This window comes from Plasmodium gallinaceum, assembly GCF_900005855.1.
Source record: "Plasmodium gallinaceum strain 8A genome assembly, contig: PGAL8A_v1_76, whole genome shotgun sequence".
NCBI lineage: Eukaryota > Apicomplexa > Aconoidasida > Haemosporida > Plasmodiidae > Plasmodium > Plasmodium gallinaceum.
The window spans coordinates 1335234-1358962 of NW_021628238.1; the positions used below are offsets into that span (position 1 = coordinate 1335234).

At 19.6% G+C, this 23729-nt stretch overlaps 2 protein-coding genes across 2 annotated transcripts; both read left to right on the forward strand.

The window, feature by feature from the left end:
• Window positions 1-560: 560 nt before the first annotated feature.
• PGAL8A_00225200 (dynein beta chain, putative) lies at window positions 561-21289 on the forward strand (the record flags this gene model as incomplete). The annotated part of the gene is made up of 6 exons (XM_028670970.1): window positions 561-1154; window positions 2148-2738; window positions 2820-4817; window positions 4983-20055; window positions 20329-20900; window positions 21209-21289. The coding sequence occupies 6 exons, from the start codon at window positions 561-563 to the stop codon at window positions 21287-21289; spliced, it is 18909 nt and encodes a 6302-aa protein (XP_028527670.1).
• Window positions 21290-22045: 756 nt separating this feature from the next.
• PGAL8A_00225300 (40S ribosomal protein S3, putative) lies at window positions 22046-23322 on the forward strand (the record flags this gene model as incomplete). Its single annotated transcript, XM_028670971.1, has 3 exons — window positions 22046-22057; window positions 22475-22596; window positions 22788-23322. The coding sequence occupies 3 exons, from the start codon at window positions 22046-22048 to the stop codon at window positions 23320-23322; spliced, it is 669 nt and encodes a 222-aa protein (XP_028527671.1).
• Between the last annotated feature and the right edge of the window lie 407 nt (window positions 23323-23729).

The following is a 23729-nucleotide window of genomic DNA, read 5'->3' on the forward strand; positions in this document are numbered from 1 at the left end:
ATTTATTTTAAATGTCTAATATTCTTTTTCTTTGAAAAAAAATAGTTTACATATATAGTGTTTTTTTTTTTTTTTTTTAAACACATCATTCTTAATTAGTATGTTATTATTTTCTATTATTAATTAAATTAAAAATTCTTCATGTTTTCCATGTGCAAAAAAAAAAAAAAAAAAAAATTATATAAGTAAATATATAATTATGTGAATTATAATAAAATAGCGTTATTTATTATTTTTTTTTTTTTAATTATTTTTCTCTTCTTTTGAATATATTTTTAAGCAAACATGTTTTATATTATTCTTTTTATATTTCTACATTTTTTTCTTCTTTGATACTATAGTTTGAAACTTTCAAAATTTTATACTTAAAATGTGAAAACTTATAATATTTTTTTTATCATTTCTTATATTTTAATTTCCTTATAGCCATTGTTATAATAGGTTCTTAAATATATTTTTAGTTTTTATTTATTTTTTAAAATATATAAGAATATTTTTTTTTTTTTTTTGTTTATATTTATAATTTATAATTTCTTTTTTTTGAAAAGTATTTTTTAAAAATGAGTGAAATAAGTGAAGAATTTTTAAGTGTGTGGGTGAAACATAAAATAAGTTTTTCTAAGTACAATTTTAATGATCTATGGAAAGATGATTATAACAAAACAATTCTCAAATGGATAAATAACATTAATTCTAAAATATTATTTATATACCTAATAGAAAATGATGAAATTAAATTAAATTTTTCTTTTGATTTCTCAAACGATATAATAGATGAAACAGTTGAAGAATATATAATATTCTTAAAGATTAATAATAAAAAAATAACGCATGAAAATATAGATAATGTAATTTTATTTAACAAAATAAAATATAAAATAAAAGAAAATATTTTAAATTTAATGGACAGAGTATTAATTCCATCTATAGATATTAAAAATAACTGTCCAACAAACATACAAAATGATTTTAAAATTACAACCATAGATTTCATGTCATATATAACTCAAATATTTTCAAAAAATAAATTAATTTACTATCCGAAAATTACGGTTAATCAAATTCAATTATTTGCAAATGATAAAAATTATCTCCAATTACTAGAAAAATTATTAATTCACTGGATTGAAGATGTGCAAAAATTGTTCAAAAATGTAACATTTACATATAATAAAAAAAAGTTCTAATAAATAATATAATATTTTTATATATAAAAATATTAGATATATTTCTAGCAAATAATAAGTATATTAAATAAGCATATATACAATTAATAATAGAATAAATTAAATTAAAATATGTATTCTATTGGATTTAAAAAAAAAAAAAAAAAAAAAAAAAATATATATATTTCTACAAATGTATTTTATTAAATAATTTAATTTTTGAATTCTTTTTTTCTAAAATTAGAATAAACAAAAAAAATATGCATGATTTAAAAAATTTTTAGTTAAATTTTCTGTTTATGCAATAATAGAAATATAGAAAGTTAATTACTATTTGTCTTATATGGATAATAAAGAATAAAAATATATTTCACTTTATAATAAAAAAAAAAAAAAAAATCTTATCATATATTTACACAAATTATAATTATGAAAATAGAACTATTTATCTATGTATGCTTAATAAAAAATTATTTAAATTTATCTTTATTTCTGTAATAGTTTAAGTTTTTTTTTGTTTAACAGTCATAAATAATATACTTTATGAGTTTATATATTATAGAATTCATTTAATTTTATACTTTAAATATCATAAAAATATATATTTTAATTAAATAACATTAATTTAAAAATATTATTGTTATAAACTAAAAAAAAATTATTTCTTTATTTTTCGTTGTATTTAAATTAATCCTATTGTGAAATAAAACACTAATTTGAAAATTTAAATAATAATCATTATTTAATTTTATTACATTAACATACAAAATACTATTTAAATAATATTTAAACTTTTATTAAATATATATAAAAGTAACATAGATTATTAGTATCATATAATTTATTATTTTTGTATATCAAAATAAAACTAACAAAAAAAAAAAAAAAAATTATATATAAGTTTTCTAAATCTATAGCTTTTCAATTAACATATTTATATATATATATATATATATATTTTTTTTTTTTATATATATGTAGATCTATGATAAAGATATAAATTATTTATCTTTATGTGAATATATTTCTGATGTAGAGAAAAAACATAACATTTTGAAAGATCTTTTAGAAGAATTAAATTTAGATATAATAGGTTGTATTTTAAATGTTTTAGATAAAAATAATTGTGTAAATGTAAAAAAATTTAATTCTTTAATAATAAAAATAAAAGATAAATGTGAAAGACTAGAAGAAAAATTAAAAGCATTAAAAATTTTAGAAGAACCTTTTAGAAATTTGCAAGATAATGTATCTTTAGAAAATGTATATAATATTTTACCTATTATTGTGAATAGATTAAAATTAATTTTTAACTTTTCAAAATATTATAAAAATTCGGATGAATTAAATAGTTTAATAACATTACTATTAAATGAATTTATTAAAAAGTTACAAAACTACATTGATCTTTCAAAATTGTATACAAAGGAAGTTATAGAATTAATAGAAACATTGGATGAATGTGTTAATTTTGTTTCATATTGGGATTATCTCATAAATATTTCATTTAGCAAACCAGATGAAAAAAATTTAACAGATGATTCAATCATAAATCATATTAATTTGTCTAATGTAATTATATATATATATATGAATAATTATATAGTATAATATATATACTTAATTTTTTTTTTTTTTTTTTTTTTTGAGTAGATTATATCATTTCGAGATAAATGTATAGATTTAAAAGAAATATGTTTTGCCTGTAAACAATTTTTATTTTGTATAAAAGAAGAGGATATAAAAACGTTTAGTTATGAATATTATGATATAATTAAAAAAGGTTTTAATGATATAGAGTCTACTTTTTTCAATGAATTAAATAGGATTCGAAATTTAAAATATAACATATTAAGTATAAATAATAACGAATGGGATAATGACTTTAAAAAAACAAAAGAATTAATAAAAGTTTTAGAAAGCATATTTATAAATTTAATTAAAATATCATTTGAAAATTCGTGTAATATAGAAAATACAATTTTTTTATTTGATAAATTTTATAGTTTATCTGTAACTGAAAATATAAAATCATTTATGAAAAAAAAAGTAATAGATATATGGTATGATTTTATTAAGTATATTGAATCTTATTCTAAATACTTTAATAATTTTCTTGATAATCCATTTAATTATTTCTCTCATAATATAAGATATGAATATCATTCTTCTTGTATTATGCTTGCAAAAAACATTTATATAAAACTATATAGGATATTTGATAAGTTAAATAAACTTTATTATATCCCAAAAGTAAAAGAACAAGATACTGCTTATGAAAAATATTTTAATTTTCAAAACTCTTTAAATAATTATATAAAGCAAATTAATAATGTATGGATAAATGAACTAAAAACAATTGCATCTAAAAAGAATAATTCTCTTGTTAGCACATTGCTAGATAATTCTATTATAATAAAAGTAAAGGAAAAATATTTAGAGAGTACATATAATATAGAAATAAAAAAAGTACTATCTGAAGTAAACTTTTGGGTAAAGATAAAAGATGAAAAAATATTTTTACCAAATGTAATAAATGAATTGTCATTTCATGAAGAAAGATTAAAAATAAGTAAAGAATATGTAAATAGACTTGTGAGAAATTATAATAATATATGTATAATGCTAAATAGCGATCAATATAAAATATTCGAATATATTTTAAAAAACATTTATAACAATATTGAAAATACTGTTTTTAAATACAACTGGAATAAAGACAATATAAAATTAAATATTTTATTTAATTTTCTTAATGAATGCATTCATATAAAAACAATAATTGCTACCTTTAAAAAGAATGATGAAAAAATAAAAGATATATTAAATGAAATAGAAAAGATATCAATAATAAATATTGATGAAAAAAGAACTTATACATTGGAAGAATTTGAAGAAGAACAAAATATAAATATAGAAAGAATCAGAAGAATATTAAGAGATAAACATAGCAATATAACAAAAATACTCAAAGGAATTCTTGTATATATTGAAAAATTTTCAACAAAAAGTTTGAATTCTTTTGAAAATTATATAAAAAATATAGAGAAAAATTTTCAAGAAAAATATTTTATATCTCTAAAAGTTTCTTTATATAACTATTATAAATTATTAACTGATAAAATTAGTAATGATGCAGTAGAAAATTATCCATTATTTAAAATTTACGTAAAATTAAATAAAGAAAAAGAATTAATATATGACTTTTCACATCAATCAGCAAAAAATCTTACAGACGAAATCTACAAAAAAGCATCAGATATGTTTTACAATTTTCCTAAATTTAGTTTTGTTATTTTTAAAAATAGACAGAAACAAATTAAAAAAAGGATTGCATTTGTATTTAATACGCCAAATGCTAATGAAAAAGATATGCTAAATGATGATAAAGAAAATCAATTGAAAAAAAATGATAATTATAATCAATGTAATAAATTACTAAGTCAAATAAATAATATATATGTTAATTTTATGGAAAAATTAAAGGAAAAAATAAAATGGCTAAAACATTATAATTTGAAGTTACTGAATTTAAATGAAAATGAATTACTTAAAAACTTACATTCTTCTGAAGATACAATGAAATATGTTTATAATGAAATTAGCGTTTTTAAAAATTTAGAAGAAAATGTTAAACAAGATATTGATAAGGTATGTAAAAAAAATCACAAAAAATATAAGATATTATACAATGTACTTGTATCATTTCATATAAATTGTCATAATATATTTATAAAAAAATATAATAAATGTGATAGACAAATATTATTTTCGTAATTTTACATAGTGTTTTTTTTTATTTTTAAACCTTTTTAGGAAATTATTCTTTTTATTGAAATAAATTTAAGTATTCTAAAAGAAGAATTGTTATCTGATTTCAGTAGATACAAAAAACTATTTCTTGATTATATTAGTGAAAAATGCAAAAATAAATTAGAAGAATTATATTACTTTTTTAGAGAAAATAGTAATAATCTTCTGAAAATGCCAGAAGATATAAATGATTTAAAAAAACACTATGAATTATTAGAATATTGTAATCAGAATTATACAAAAAATAAAAAAGAGCTAGATAAATTAGAAGAAGATTATTTAAAATTAATAGAATTAAAAGGAGAATTAAATGAAGATGAAATAATGAAATTAAAAACTTCTTCAACTTTATCTAGTAAATTTGAATCCTTACTAAAAGAAAGTAAAACTATGTATTTAGATACAAAAGAAAAAATGAAGAACGAAATTAAAAATTCCTATAATGAATTTAATAAAATATGGCAAAAAAAAAAATCCGTATTTTACAAAGAAATACCAGTCAATATAAATAATAACCCAAATGATGTGCTGAATATGATAAACTTTTATGAAAATGAATTAAAAAATATTAAAATGATTCAAGAAGGTTTAAAAAACAAGATAAACTTATTTAATATAGATGATGTCTGTGATGAGCAAATAAAAGAAATGCAAGTGGATTTAATTCACTTAAAGAATATGTGGCAAATGATTAAATATTGGCATACTATTTTTGATTTTATCAAGAATGTTAATATATTTTATTTATATGACATATTAAATGACCTAATTATAATGATAAAAGAATATAAAAAACAAAATTTGTACGATGCTTTATCATTTTTAGAAGAGAAGAAATATGATATACATTCGGATAATTCAAATAAAAATAAAGAAATAAAAATTAATGGGGATGGAAAAGAAAATGAAATGGATATCATGAATAAAGAAAAACTTGAGTGTGTAAATGAAAAAGAGTTAACTGAACAAAATAATGTGAAAAATTTAAATATAAAAACTTTTTTAAATCAATTAAAAATACACTTCGTAGATATTTTTGAGCAATTTCTAATAACTATGAAAGGAAGAAATACATGGGAAATATATAAAGAGTTGAAAAATAATGTAGGTAAATTAAAATTTTCATTAATTCTTGTTGAAATCCTTACAAGTGAATGTATGAAATTTAGGCATTTCAAGGAAATAGAACTAAAAACAAATATTGAATGGAATCTTAATAATATAACCTTAAATGACATAATAGAACATAAATTATATAAAGAAATTAAATTTATAACAATTCTTTATAATAACGCAGAAAAAGAATCAATTATAGAAAATAACTTAAAGAAAATAATTAATAAATATGAGGATATGAAAATAAAAGTTCAGAATTATAAATCTTCCTTTTTAATACATGACATCGATAATATTTTTAATAACATTAATGAAGATTTATTTTTATTAAATAATATAAAAATTTATAATTTTGATATAAATTTTTTAAAAAAAACAGAAAAATGGGAAAATACACTAGGTAACTTATATGATAATTTAGAAATTTTATATTTTATACAAAACAAAAATGAATATTTAAAATCAATTTTATCCTCTTCCGATGAAATGAAACCACATTTAAAAAAAATATATGAAGAGTATAATATATGTGATCAAAAATTTATAAGGATGATTAAAAGTTTTGAAAACTCTTATATATTAGACAAGATAAATAATAATGATAATGTAAGAGTTTTTTTGCAAATACAAAAGCAACTGAATTTCATTGAAAAATCTCTGGAAACTTATTTGGAAAAAAAAAAAAGTTCTTTCCCTCGTTTTTATTTTTTATCTAATAAAGAAATTTTAGAAATTTTGGGAATTTACAAAAATCCTTTATTACTAAAAAAAAAAATCCAAAAAATTTTTTCTTCTATATATTCTATTGAATTTTCACCAACCGAAAAAAAGGCATATTATCAAAAAAATAATTCAAAAATAGCAATAACACATGATTCTAACAAAAGTAGTTTTAGTTTTATGAATAAAAAGAGTTATTATAAAAACTCTTCTAACTTGAATACAAATGAAAAATTAATAAATAGAGAAAAAGGGCAAGAAGATATTCTTAGTGAAAATAAAGAAGATACTTATAATTTAGATAATTTCAATAACTCATCCTATTTTGATATTTATATTTTTTCTCAATACAAGGAGAAAGTAAAATTGAAAAAAAAAATGGCATTAAATTATGAATCATCAACTATTATATTAAAAAAATTAGAAGAAAATATATATGATACATTAAAAATAGATTTAGTAAATGTACAATTAGAATTAAAAGAAAAAAATTTAAAAAACTGGATTTTGAATAACACACAACAGCTTGTATTAGCAAGTAAGTGCATCAATTTTACAAATGATTATGAATATTTTCTAATACAAATAAATAAAGGATCACATATATTTGTTAATCAAATGAAAAAGGAAAACAATAAAGAATTAATCTTTCTGACTGATTTAATAAAAACAATAAAAGATAAGAAAAATTTTATAAAAATTAGTGCCTTAATAATATTAGAAAGTTATTATAAAGATGTCGCAGAAAAATTAATAAAAAATAAAATAGAATGCAATGATAATTTCTTGTGGATGTGTCAATTGAAATATATTTTAACTGAAGATGAAAACAATGAAAATTTGAATTTTGCAAAGATATTATCATCCAATGATATAATTGATAAAAATGACAATGTAGAAAATCAAACAAAGCATATTTATAAAAAGTATAATAGCAAAAATGAGTTTGATCAAGATTTATACAGTGAAAAAAATATAAGCATAAATAGTGATGCTATAAACACAAATGAAAAAAAAAAACATAGAGGTGATTTAGGTACAAAAATAGTAACTAGTAAAAATGACATAAGAACAAAAAATGAAAAACAGGAAAAATCGAATGAAAATAAAATTAATAAAAAGAATTATAATAGCTTACATACAAATAAAAAGGAAAACATTTCTTATAATAGAAAAAGTATAAAACAGCAGAGTTATTCAAAAGAAAAAAGTTTACATTTAAATGAAAAAAAATACGCACACGAAAAGGAAGTTGAGCAAAAGAATGAAGAGGAACTAAAAGAAATAGGAAAAAATGAGAAAAATAAAAAAAAAGAAGTAAATCATAAAGCAGATGAAGAATATGAAGAAGGAAAAAAAGAAGAAAAAGTGAATAATGAAGAAGAAATAGAAGAAGAAGAGGAAGAAGATATACAAGAACAAGAGGAATATGAAGAACATGAATATGAAGATGAGGATGAAAATGAGGAAAGGGAATGTGAAGAGAGAGAAAAGGAAAAGGATGTGTATGATGAATATAATGATGATTATCAAGTAGAAGAAGAGAATGAGAAAAAAGAAGAAGAATGTGAAGAGGTAAAAGATAAAGAAGTAGATAGTGAAAGAATAGCAAAAAAAGGAATATTACAAAAGAAAAAAAAATCAGTAAATGACCAATTAATAGGGGATATTGATAATGCAATGGCAATAGATATAAACAAAGGAGGAAATATAAATAATAATGATGTAACAAACAAAAATAATAAACAGCTTAAGTATTTTAAAACCATTAATTTAATGCTTAATAAATCAATGACTTTATATTTGCATTATTTCAATAATAAAAAAAAATATGCTTATGAATACCAAGGAAATACAACTAGATTAGTTATAACACCTTTAACTGAAAAATGTTTTTATTCTTGTTTATTTTCTTTAGATAATTATTATGTAAATGCTATAAAGGGGGAAACTGGTGTTGGAAAAAGTGAAACAATTAAAGATTTTTCAAAAATATTTGGTAGCAATATTATTTCAATTAATTGTAATAATAATAATACCTCTAAATATATAGGAAATATTTTATCTGGTATCTTACAATCTGGGTTTTGGTGCTGTTTTGATGAGTTTAATAGAATAGATGAAAGAGTTATTGTCATTATTGTAGAGCAATTTAGATGTATTAAACATATTTTACAAAAATTTGAGTTTAACAATTATTTTCATAGAGAATTAGAAAATACAATATACGAAGACATCTCTTCTTATCAATTATCAAAATGGAAAATAAATAATGATGAAGAAAATGAAAGCATTAATTCTTTTAATACTTTATATGATGAGTATTCTATGCCATCTTTTTTAAAAAAAAAAGAAAATAAACAAAATCCTACAAATGAAAACATAAATGGGAATGAAATTATACAGCAAAAGGATGAAATAAATAATAAAAATAAGGATATAAAATACAAAAATGAATATAAAGACACTAAATTAGCTGAGATCAATTATTTAAATAAATTTAACAAATCAAATGAATATAACAAATCAAAGGAATTTTCAAAAAGAGAAAATTATAATAAATTAGTAAATAGCAATTATGCTTATTTTGAGGGACAATATATTAAAATAAATAATAATTGCTCTATTTACTTAACATTGTGTAAAAATAATGATAATTGTTTATATTCTCTAGAAAATTACAATAATGTTATTCAAGAATTTTGTTTTAAGCCACCAAATTTTTATTTAATTTGCCAATTTTCTTTAACATCCATTGGATTTAAAAATTCAAAAAAATTATCAAAAAAAATTAATATATGTTATAGTTTATTATACGAATTTTTGTCTAAACAAGAGCAATATATAATTGATTTAAGAGAAATAAAAAAATTCTTAAATTTAGTGTCTGAAGATTTCATGATAAATAATAAAATAAAAAGTGAAGAAGAAATTATATATGATGCTTTAATGGAAGTTAATGAATCAAAATTATTAAATGATGATTTAAATATATTTTACAATTTTCTAAAAGAACTTTTCCCTTTGGTAAAAAATAAATCAGAAAAAAAAAAAAATAATGATTCCTCGGTGAAATTAATAACAGATATAATGAGTAATATGGGTTACACAGTAAATGACTATTACATAAATAAAATATTAAAATTACATAAAATTAAAAAAACAAATAAAGGAATTGTTTTAGTAGGAAAATCTTGTAGTGGTAAAACAAGTGTAATCAATATTTTTAAGCATTACTGTGAAATTTCCAAAAATTTAATGATGCAAAAAAATAGTAATATAGAAGAAGAAGGTTATGATACAAACTTATTAGATAAAAATAAATGTACTATTTATCAAGAAAATGAATATGAATATAATAAAAGTAAATTAAATAATTGGAATGAAGAATTTACATATTCAAATCAAATAAATATACCTATGAATTCTCCCATGGCAAATAGAAGTGCTTATGAAAGTTATACTCTATTATATCCAACTAATTTATTTTCTACCAAAAGCAAAAATCAAGGTAACACAAATACTTTTACTAATAATATAAGTTCCAAGAAATTGAGCAAATTAAGTAGTTCTTACTCTATGCAAAGTAAAAATTCCTCAGGTACATTAATTGATTTTTCTCAAAAATATAAAAAAAGTACTGACGCAAATGATTGTTCTATTGAAATAACTGTTTTTAATCCAATGTCAACCGATGTACGAAAGTTATATGGATATTATAATTTTGAAAAAGAAGTTTATGAAGATGGTATTTTATCTTTAATTATGAAAAGATTATTTGAAAATAATAATTTAAATGAAAAATGGTTGATATTAGATGGTCCTTTAGATATATTAACCACGGAACCATTACATTCTTTACTAGACGAAAATAAAGTTTTAACGTTAATAAATGGAAATCGAATAAAATTTGCAGATAATGTGTTCATATTTTTTGAAATAGAAAATTTAAAAAATTGTGCACCTTCATTTATAAGTAGATCAAAAATTGTCTATATGAACGAAGAAGAGTTCAATTTTGAGTGGATAATTGATAGTTATCTAAAAAGTAACTTTTTAAGTTTAGAAGAAAAAAATTTAATTCAAGGATTTTTTAACAAATACATTAAAAAAATTATGAATGCTAAAAGAAATAAATTTAAATTAATTATTGAGGTTAGTGATGCAAGTATTATAATATCTGTTTGCCAATTATATGATATGCTATGTAATTTATATGATAAAAATTTCCCAAAAAATCTTAATCCTTCTCTATGTTTAGAAAAACTATTTCTTCAGTCTATTATTTATACTTTTTCTAATATTCTATGTCCTAAAAGTAAGGAATTATTAGATCAGCTAATCAAAAGTATTGACAATACATTTCCTCATTTACATACTATTTTTGATTATATAATAAGTAAAAATAATTTTAATTGGGTTTTATGGGATGAATTAATTACAACTAATCATAATTTCCTTCCAAATATTAAAGAAATTTTTTCATATGAAAATTCTGTCTTAAATAAAAATGATAGTAACATGAAATATATGGTTGATAATTCACTAAGTGATACATTGAACCAAGATATGGATTTTAATAAATTATTTTTGAATAGTAATTTATATTTTAGTAAGAAGTTTAATAAATATCCTATAAATTATAATAACCTATTTAGTGATAGTGACAAAAACAATACATTGAATGTTTATGAAACGTATCATCAAAATTTTTTGTCGTCTAATATTAACAATATAAATAATGTGAGCGTGTTGGATAATTTTCAGATGTTCAGTTCCTACTCTAATGATAATATATATTCAAATAATAACTTTCTTGATTCTACTATATATAATAATTTTAGTCAAAATTTATCCAATAATAATTTTTCAGATAACATTTCAGATAATAATATTTCTGGTAATATTTTGTCTTACAGAAATATTAAAGAAAAAAATAATTTTCACAATATGAATAATAACGAAGATTTTAGTATAATAAATGAAAATTATATAGAAAGTTATAATAAGTCATCGATGAAAGAAATTTATAAACAAAAAGAAGAATTAAATGAGAATAATATCCAAAAAACAAAAGAAAAATATTTTCAACAAACATTTAATGACAATATTTTTATTGAGAATGTGGAATCTTTAAGAAAAAAAAATATAATTAGTATCCTTATGTATAACAAAAAAAATATACTACTAATTGGTAATAAATTTAGTGGAAAAACTTTTTTTATGAAATATAATATTTTACCTTTCATTAAAGAGGATATATCAAATTATTACACTTTCATTTCAAAATTATCTAATTCTAACAAGCTAGAAAAAAAAATTGAAATGAATGTTGAAAAGAAGTGTAGAAATATTTATAAACCAATTGAAAATAAAAAATGTTTATATTTTATTTTAGATGATTTAAATAACCTACAAAAATATAATAATTCTGATTTAAACAACTCCAATGATATTAAGGAAAATTTATTATTTGATTTTAATATTAATACAAAAAGCATTTCTAAAAATCATAATAATTCAGTTTCTAACTCTAGTATTTTCGAATTTCTTAACCAGTTCATTGACTATAATATATATTATAATAAAGACAATGGATCTGTAAAGAATGTAGAAAATTTGTTTTTCTTTTTAATATATGGTAATAATAAAAAATATACTTCAACATTTAATAGAAAATTAATAAATAGGTTGCATATAGTACATTTAAATGAAATGGATGAAGCAACTATAAAAAATACTTTTAATGCTTTTTTAAGACATAAATTTTCTAATTTTCATGAAGTAATTAAAAATTTATCTGAACCTCTTTCTTCATCTACTGTTCGTTTATTTTTTGATACAGCGAAAAATTTCAAACCAAATTTAAATTGCTATCATTATTTTTTTCATTTAACGCATATTTTTAAAATAATCAAAGGGTTATTTTTATCTGAAGCTTCAATTTATGAAGAGAAAGAAAGTGTGCTAAGATTATGGGTACATGAATGTTTTCGAGTTTTAGGAGATCAATTAATTTTAAAAAATGAAAGAAAAAAGTTTAAAAATATATTAAAAAATATTTTACATAAAAAATTTTATGTTTTCTATAATTATTTATTTCCAAAAAAAAAGACATTTTACTTTTGTTCTTACAATTTCCATGACACAAAAAATGAAAAGCCCTATTTTTTTTATCAATCGATATCTAATGAAAATGCTTTGATAGAATTTTTTAAAAGTGTTATTTCATCGTATAATACATTTACCGTGTGTAATTATGATAAAAAAAAAAAAGAATATTTTAAAAATAATAATGTAAATGTAGATGTGAAAGAAAAAAAAAAAAGTATCCTTCTAACAAATAATAAAAAGGAACAATTTAAAGAAATACGTATATACGAAAATTTTAAAAGTAATGTAAATGAAAATGAAGTGGATACAAATTATTATACAAATAATAGCCTAAATAATAAAAGCGATTTAAAAGAAACGATTGATACTTCATTAAACAAGTCCTTCAAAACATCAAAAGAAATAGAAAAATTAATAAATAAAAATGATAATGATTTTAATAATATTAATAATCCTATAAACTTTATTTTATTTAAAGAAGTTATGTTAAATATTTGCAAAATTTCTAGAATTTTTCTTTTCGAGAATGAACATTTTATTTCTATTGGTGACAGTGGTCCAGGAAAGTTCACCTGTTGTTTAATTGCATGTTTCATATATCAAATTAAAATTCACGTTATTAAAAATTTTTATTACGGAAGTACAAATATGCATACATCAGATGAAGAGGACAGATTGATTGATGAAGATACAACTAATTACAATTCACATGAAGAGAATTTTTCTGCAAAATCTTTGAAAAAATTCGAAAAACAGAATCAAATAAGTGACGTAAATAAACAGAATGAAGAAAATAAAATGAATGAAGTAAATAGTGTAATTGAAGGAAATAAAACAAACGAAATAAATAACATAAATGAAGAAAATAACACAGGTGAAGAAAATAAAGCAAATAATACAATTGAAGAAAATAAAATAAACGAAATAAATAACATAAATGAAGAAAATAACACAGGTGAAGAAAATAATACAATTGAAGAAAATAAAACAAACGAAATAAATAACATAAATGAAGAAAATAACAAAGATGAAGAAAATAAAGCAAATAATACAATTGAAGAAAATAAAATAAACGAAGCAAATAACATAATTGAAGAAAATAAAACAAATGAAGTATATTTGAATGAAAAAACTTGTTCAAACAATTTAAATAATTATAATTTTAAAAAGAACAAAAGTTTAAATTTTGTAGATAATGAACCAAATGATAATTCATACTGGAGTAAGGCAAATACTGACAAGGAAGATTCTAATAAACTAAATATGAATTTCTTAAATAATAATAAAAATTTTTCAGTAAGAGAAAAATTAAAATGCAATTACTTTATAAAAAAATTTAAAGATGCTATTTTTAACTGCTACAAAAATGAAAAAAGATGTATTCTTTATTATTTAGATGATAGTATAAGTGATGATATTTTAGAATTTTTACACGAAATATATAATAATGAACATTTAATAAATATTTTTAACAGCGAAGAAATAGCATTTTTAAAGAATATTTTTTTACAAAATGAAATAAGCTTTAACAATTTTGATACTTTAGGTGAAATGGTTGAAGACTTAATTAAAAGGAATTATCACTATATTTTATTTACTTCATTAAGTACGAAAATTTTTAGAAAAATATCTAATGAATATAATATAATATTGAAAAACTCAACTGTAAATTATTTTTGCCCTTGGAAAAATACCTCTTATAATATAATAGCTCATGAAACGCTTAAAATAAATAGTTTTAATATAGACATATTTAGCAAGTTACATGGTATAGCACTAAAAACTTTTGAAAACATTATTTTTGACTTTGAAGAAAAAAAATATGGTGAAAAGGATAGCGATTCCTTTTTAAATGAATTCATTAACCATATGGAATGTAATGATTATAATAATAAAAATGCAAATGAAAAACAAAAAAGTAATATAAAATATAATTATCAACATAAAAATTATGATGCAAATGTAACATTATGCAAATCTAAAAATATACTAATGGAAAATGATAAACATTCTATACAGATTAACAGTAGTTTACAAATGAATACCAAAGACAATTACACCTTAAATACTAGTCAAACAAAAATTAATATGCAGAATAAAAAAACAATTAATGATGGAATAGAAGAAAATTTAAAAGAAGGAGAAGACAAGAATGAAGATGAAGAAAATAACATAAAATATATCAAAAATTCTAAAATAGTAGAGGATAAGCTAAATATACAAAAATACATTAATTTTAAGCATTTTTTTAATTTTTTACAATTTTTTGAACATTTATATAAAAAAAAATTAGAAGAAACAACTAATCAAGAAAGAAAGATTAATATAGCTTTAAGCAAGTTAGCAGATGCAAGAAATGAAATTCAAGAAATGCAAATTCAATTAAGCCTACAAAAAGAAAATATATCTAAAAAACAAACAGAATGTGCACAATTATTGAAAGTTATAGAAGAAAAAAAAAAAGAGTCCAATGAAAAAAAAAAAAAAATACAAGAAGATAGTATTAGGATATCAAGTGTAGAAATAGAAACACAAAAATTAGCCGAAGATGCTAGAAAAGATTTGCAAAATGCTATACCAGAACTAGAAGTGGCAACACAATCTCTAGAACAATTAGACAAAAAAAGTATTTCAGAAGTAAAAGCTTATACAAAGCCACCTGACTTGGTAATGCAAACTTTATCCATTGTAATGATCATTTTAAATAAAACTCCAAGCTGGGAACAAGCAAAAATTGAGTTAGGTGACGCAAATTTTCTAAATAAATTAAAAACATTTGATAAAGATTCCATATCCGATAAAACATTAAAAAAAATTGAAAAATTTACGAAAAATCCAATATATTCACCAAAAGCAGTCAAAAAAGTTTCTTCAGCTACTGGCGCTTTGTGTATGTGGGTTCATGCATTAAAAATGTACGCAGAAGTATATAGAGAAGTAGCACCAAAAAGATTAAGATTAAAATTAGCTGAAGAACAACTAACTAAGAATAGGAATGAATTAAAATTAACAATGGAACAACTTGATGAAATTAAAAAAACATTGTTACAACTACAGGAGCAACACAATGAAAGTACGAAAGTTAACAATGAACTTAGTAGGTCCTATGAAGAATCATGTTTAAGAATTGAGAATGTTGAAAAATTTTTACTTAATTTAATTGACGAAAAAAATAGATGGCAAAAATATATTAAAGATAATGAACGTATTAAAAAATGCATATATGGTGAGTCTATTTTATCTTCCTTTTTCTTAGTTTACACTGGTTTATTGAACTATGAAGATAGAAAATATTTAATTTATGATAGATGTGTAAATTTGCTAATAAAAAATCATATTTACGTTAATACAAATTTTAATGTTGTTGATTATTTTATTGACCCCATTCAATCATTAGAATTTAATAATAACTTTTTATCTAATGATATTTATATGAAAGAAAATTCTATTCTTATTAATAATAATTTTATTGCAACACTAATAATCGATCCTCATTATCAGGCAACTAATTGGATAAAAAGAAGCTATAATAATAATGATCAAATGTTAGTTATCTCTGATTTTCATGGTTCAAATATTTTTTTAAAAATAATTTATTGTATGAATAAGGGAATTGCTTTATTAATAAATTCCATTAATGAAGAATTAGAGGACATTTTACTTTTAACAATTAAAAAATATAATAAATTTATTTTAGACAAAGAAAATAATACAATATTAGACTTGAAAAATCATTATCACACAAATAATTCCTTAATAAAAGAATACATAGGTAGAAAGAAAAAATTATATAAACATTATTGTAATAATAAAACAATTTATGAGGAAAAAAAATATTGTATGAAATTACAGTTACTAAATAGAATAAGTATTCATAGAAATTTTAAATTGTTCTTGGTTTCTAATAAAAATTGTTTTAATTTGGATCATTTATTTTATACATTAACTACTGTTATTGTATTTAATTTAAACAAAGAAGCCTTAGATAACATCTTATTAACTGTTATTATAAATAATGAAGAAAAGAACCTAGAGGATGAAAAAAAAGAATCTTTGTTACGCCTAGTTCATATTAAAAAAGAGATAGTAAACTTAGAAAATAATGTACTAGAAAATATAACTAAAAGTCAGAATAAAATTACGGAAGATGATAATTTAATTAAAATTCTTTTAAAATCAAAATCTGAAATAGATGAGAAAAATGGATACTTGGAGGAAATTAATGACACACTTAATAGAATTAATATGAATGAAGATCTTTTTAAACCATTAGCAAAAAAAGTGTCTATATTATTTACAATATTAAACGATTTAAAATATGTGAATAATTTTTATCAGTTTTCTCTAGATATTTTCATTAATTTTTTTACATATAGCATTAATGATTTTAAAAAAAACAATAAAAAATTATCTTGTTCTGCTACTGAAAGGCAAGAAAAATTATTTAATTATTTTTTTTATGAATTTATAAAATATACGAAATTTTCTTTATCAAATAAGCATCATTTATTTTTTATTTTTTACTCTTTATGTAAGATTATGGTTTTTGAAAACAAAATATCTCAAGAAGATTACAACTCTTTTATATTTGGAAATCAAGCTAACTTTGAAAAGATACACTCGAAATTTTTAAAAAAAAAAGTAACAGAAGGAGATATAAATAATGTAAAAGGACAATTATATAACAAGAGAAAAAATTATGATAAAAATAAAAAGAGTAAAGAAAAATTAAAATGTGATGATGAACAAGAAAAAAAAGGAGAAAACATTTCTGATTCTTATGATTATGTAGATGATGAGGAAATTAATAATAATGATGAGGATTATTATGAAGAAGATGACTTTGATATTGATGAAAATGATGGTGATGAAAATGATGGCGATGAGAATGATGGTGATGAAAATGATGGTGATAATAATGATGGTGATGATAACGAAGGTAATGAATATAGCTCTAATGAAGATGAAGAAGAGAATGCTAATGAAGATATAAAAAATGATAATTTTGTGATAGAAAAAATTAATAATCCAGAGGATAAAAAAAATAATAATGACGAAGATGAAGAAAAAATAAAGAATAGTATAGACACAGCAAATAACAAAAAAAAAAGACAAAATAAAAAGAAAAAACATAATTTGAATAGTAAATTATCGAATGAATATATGGAAGATAATTTTTATGAGGATTATTCAGAATTTAACAATTTAAATAATAAATGCACAACAGAAAATGAAGAAAAAAATATTGAGATAATAAATCCAGGAAATGATTGGATAAGCAATAAACAGTGGATGAATTTATTAGATATAGAAAAATTAAAAAATTTTGGAGGTTTTATTAATTCTTTTATCAAATCAATAAGAGAATGGAGAAGGTGGTTTAATTTTTTAGAAGTAGAAAGCTATGTGTTACCAGATGAATGGGAATTCAATTTAAACTCTTTTCAAAAGTTAATTATAATTAAGATTTTACGACCTGATAGATTAAACAAAGCAATAGAGAATTTTATATATGCTAACATTTCATATAATGATATTGAAGTGGATCACATGAATTTTGAGTACATATTAAAGCCTTCTAAAAATATTGAACCACTTACTATTATTTATAAAAGTAATTATGATCCTTTTCAATATATTTATAAATATGCTCATGATAATAATCAAAAACTTAAAAATTTAACGTTAACTAATGAGAATATAAATTTCGTATATAATTATTTGAGAGATGCAATGGAAAAAGGACATATTCTTTATATATCAAACTTACATAATTCTGTTGATAACTTATTAAAATTAACAAAAATAATTGAAAATATATTAAATAATGAATCCTCATTATTTAATAGTTCCGAAAATATCAATATTGATAACAAAAATCAAGTCAATTCTACTAATGTTTTTTTGAATAATTGTGATGGAGGAAAAAAAGAAGAAATGACACTAACGAAAAAGGAAGAAAAAAAGATAGTTGGAAAAAATAAAGAATCAATAAGTAATGAAGAAGATATAACAGAAGTTATGGAAGAAAAAACGATCAAAATTTATGAAGGTGAAATAATAGGACAGGAAGAAATTCAAATGCCAATAGATGTAGATAGAAGTGGATCTTTAGCAACTGTAGAAGGATATAGTGCATTGATAGAAGAAGAATGCAGAACTGATTATGCTGATAATTTCAATAATTTAATAAAGAAGAAAAAAAAAAACATTAAGGTTCACCCAAAATTTCGTTTATTCTTATCATCTTTGCCCACTGAAAAATTTCCAATATCTTTATTACAAAAAAGTGTTATTGTTATTTTAGAAGAACCTCATAATATTAAAAGAAGTATCTCTATATTAGTTAAAGAACAATGGGCAATGGAAGAAAGTAAAAACATTCAACTAAATAAATATAAAAAGTTATTGATAAGTTTATTTTGGTTTCATTCTATTTTAAATAATAGGAAAAAGTTTTATAATTTGGGGTGGAATAGCGAGAATTATTTTTTTAGTGATAAGGATGTTGTATTAAGTAAATATATTTCAAAAATATTTTTAAATAAAAATGTAAAGGAAATTTATTGGCCTTACTACCATTATTATATTTGTGATATTATATATGGTTCAAAAATTAATGATTATTTTGATAAACAATTATTAAATATATATGCAAAAGAATTTTTTAATAATAATATATTTAAAGGAAAATATATTTTTTCTAGTTCTACAAATTATTACTTACCTAGTGAAGTTAGCAATGAAAAAGTATTAAACAATTATCTAAAGGAAATTCCTCATAATGACAATGTAGAAATATTTGGACAAAAATCATATTCAGAAATTTCATTCAATTCAATAGCATCAAAAGAAATTATTTCTTTGTTATTCAATGTAAATTCGTTACATTTGAATCATTATCATATTCATAATACTACAACTAACAATATTAATGAAAAACAAGTGTATTCTATTACTAAAATATTATTAAATAATTTGCCTCGTGAAATATATTTAGATGAATTAATGAAGAAACAATATATTCAAGAACAGTATATTTATGTAAATTTAATGTTACAAGAAATATACAAACATAATTTAGTTTTAAAAAAAGTTCGAAATTCTCTTAACAAAGTTCAATGCGGTAATTTTCTAAAAATAATTTAAATATTTTTATTCATATATATAAAAAATAATTTTAAATATACTTAATCTATGTAATTTAGATAATACTGTAAAAAAATAATTGCAAAAATATACATATGTCAAGAAAAAAAAAAATTAAATAAATAATGATAACAAAAATATATTAGAATTATTTTTATAAATAATATAAATAGGTAGTTAATTTAAGTTTCTTTTTTTTTTTTTTTTTTTGTATTTTAAAATTCATAAAAACTTTTTTTTATCATTTTAGCTTTAAAGGGAGAAATAGTTATAAATAAAAAAATTTATGATATAATAAAATATTTAAGCGATGGAATAGTACCTAAATCATGGAAAACTGTATATGTATCAAAGAAAAAAATTCTTTATTTTTTTGAAGATTTAAAAGAAAGAGTAAATCAATTATATGAATGGAGTCTTAATGGTAATTTGCAAATATATTGGTTAGGAGGATTTTGTAACCCAAAAAGCTTTTTAAAATATATTTTACATGAATATTCTAAAAAAAATGAAATTAGCTATGATTTAATAACATTCGAATTTACAACAGTTAGTAAATCTGATGAAAATAAGTTAAAAAATAAAGGAATTGAAGAAGGTATTTATATAAAAAAGTTAGTTCTACAAGGTGCTAAATGGGATTTTATAAGTCAATCATTAATGGAAACTGATAATAATAATTTTTATTTTATTATTCCAATTGTTTATCTGAAAGTTGTTTTAAAAAAAAAAAATAAGAATGATAATGATATATATTATTGCCCACTGTATATATGTCAAGAAAAAAATATTATTGATATTAAAGAAAATTATCTACTCCAGGTAATTTTTTACTTTATTCAGATTATTATATATATATACATAATATATTTTTACATTTATTAAAATAAAATATATATATATATATATTATAAGAAAAATAAATTAGAATAAGAAATATTTATAAATTTTTAGTTTATATTCATATGTATTTCAGTTTAGCATTGTTATTAATAAAAAATGTGTGCTTTGGATGAAAATTTGAAACATACTATATATTTCTTTATTAAAAATTCATTTTTTATTCTTTCATAGTGACTCCATTATAACAAAGTTAATATTTTATATTATTTTTTATTATTTATTTATAGGTAGGATTAAAAACAGGTTCTAAAAATCCATCTGAATGGGGAAAAATGGGTGTTCGTTTATTTCTCACAAATGAATGTTAAAGTCTAAAAAAAAATCATTACATATGTTTTTAATTATATATAAAATATTCTTAGATATAAAATTTATTTAATTTTAAAAGTATTTTTATTTTTTATAATTTTATTCTATTAAAAATAATAATGCTATTAATGTCAAAAAAAAAAAAAAAAAAAAAAAAATTTTTTTTTTTCTAAAAATTTTTATAACTCTATATTAAGAACGTTATTTTTACTTTTTTTTTTTTTTTTTAAAAGTAAAAATGAAACTTGAAAAAAAAAATTTTTTTTTCTTTGAAACAAATTAAAATACTTTTTTTTTAATAATTTTTTCATTGTTTCTTTTATTTTTTTCCTTTTTCTTTAAGTGACTAAGGGGATTCACAGTCAAGTTCCTTTATATATGCTTTCCATATTACATTTTATATATTTTTTATTTCCGTATATTTTTCTTATAATATAAGATATTAATTGTAGTGCATTATATGATTGATTTTATACATGCATAATTTATAATGAATATATAAATTTTTTTTTAATAGCAACATTTTTTTTTTTTTTTATGTAAAACACAGTATTCAGTATATGCTTATATATTTATATTTATAAAAAAAAAAAAAAAAAAATTTTTAAAAAAGAAATATATATATGTTTGAAATATATAGTAATAAATAATGATACAGAGATAAAAATTTTAAGGAAAATAAAAAATATAATTTAAATTTAAAACTGTAAAAAATAAAAAAAATTATATATTATTGAAGTAAATTTTCAAAAAAAATGTCAGCTCCTGTAAGTTCAAATATAAAATTATATATACATATTTAAAATTGTATTTTTATATATAAATGAATTTTTTATTAAAAAAATGTAAATTTATGTAATTGTATTATACATAAAAATCATAAGAAAAAAAGTAAAAGCTTGAGAGTTTTTTTTTTTTTTTTGAGTATTTACGTGTATTCACATTTTATAATTTGAGAACAAACGTTATATATGCATATATGTATATTTATATATATTATTTATTTACTTTTATCTTTTATTATATACTATGTGAAAAATAAAAAAGAGAAAATATATATACAAAGATATTAAAGTATTTTTAGATTTTTTTACAAAATTCTATTATATTACTTTATAAATAATGATTGATATTGTTTTGTATGAATTAATGAAATTTATGTAATTTTAACATTTTTTTTGCAGATTTCAAAAAAAAGAAAGTTTATCAATGACGGTGTTTTTCAAGCTGAGTTAAATGAATTTTTAGCTCGAATTTTAGCAGAAGATGGATATTCTGGTGTAGAAGTGAGGGTTACACCAATAAGGTACAAATATTATATGAATTCATATATTTATATATATAAGTATTTAAATTATAATATTAATAGAAAATCTTATATAAACAATTTATATATGTAAAATATTATTATATAGCTTAAATACAAGGCATTTATGAAGTTTCTTTTATTTAACTTAATATTTTACATATATGGAAATATTTTCTTTTCCCTTTTAGAACGGAAGTTATAATTAGAGCCACTCGTACTAGAGAAGTGCTTGGAGATAAGGGTAGAAGAATACGTGAATTAACATCACTAGTTCAGAAAAGATTCTTTAATAAATCAACTAATAGTGTTGAATTATTTGCTGAAAGAGTAGAACATAGAGGATTATGTGCAATGGCACAAGCTGAATCTCTAAGATATAAATTATTAAAGGGATTAGCAGTGAGAAGAGCATGTTATGGTGTCTTAAGACATATAATGGAATCAGGGGCAAAAGGATGTGAAGTTATTGTATCAGGAAAATTGAGAGCACAGAGAGCTAAAAGTATGAAGTTTCGTGATGGCTATTTGATTTCCACAGGAGAACCATCTAAAAGATTTGTTAATACTGCTACAAGATCAGCACAATTAAAACAAGGTGTTTTAGGTATAAAAGTAAAAATTATGTTACCCACAGCTATTGATACAAAAACTGGATTACCATCTATTTTACCTGACAGTATATCTGTTTTAGAACCTAAAACAGATACAGTAGATGCATTATAAAAAGTATAAAAAATAAAAATATTTTTAATTTAAAAAATAAAAAAAAAAATAAAAAAAATAGTATAACTTACAAAAAAATAAACTATTAAATAAAATTAAATTTAATCTAATAGAAAAAATAAACAAAATCGTATATTAATTAAATAAAATATAATAAAGAGGAGTTTTGCATCATATTTATCAACTTATACAAAATTATGATGTTTAAAATAAAAATAGTAGCATTTATTGTACGCTGTTACTTTTTTATATAACATTTATATTCCTATATATCTATGTAGATACCTATATATATACTTATAAAAATATATACTACATTCAAAAGCAAATCATTTTTTAGTTATTTCATAAATAGGAATTTATAATTTTTTAATATGCTTAATTAACTTAAAAATTAGATATGTTAA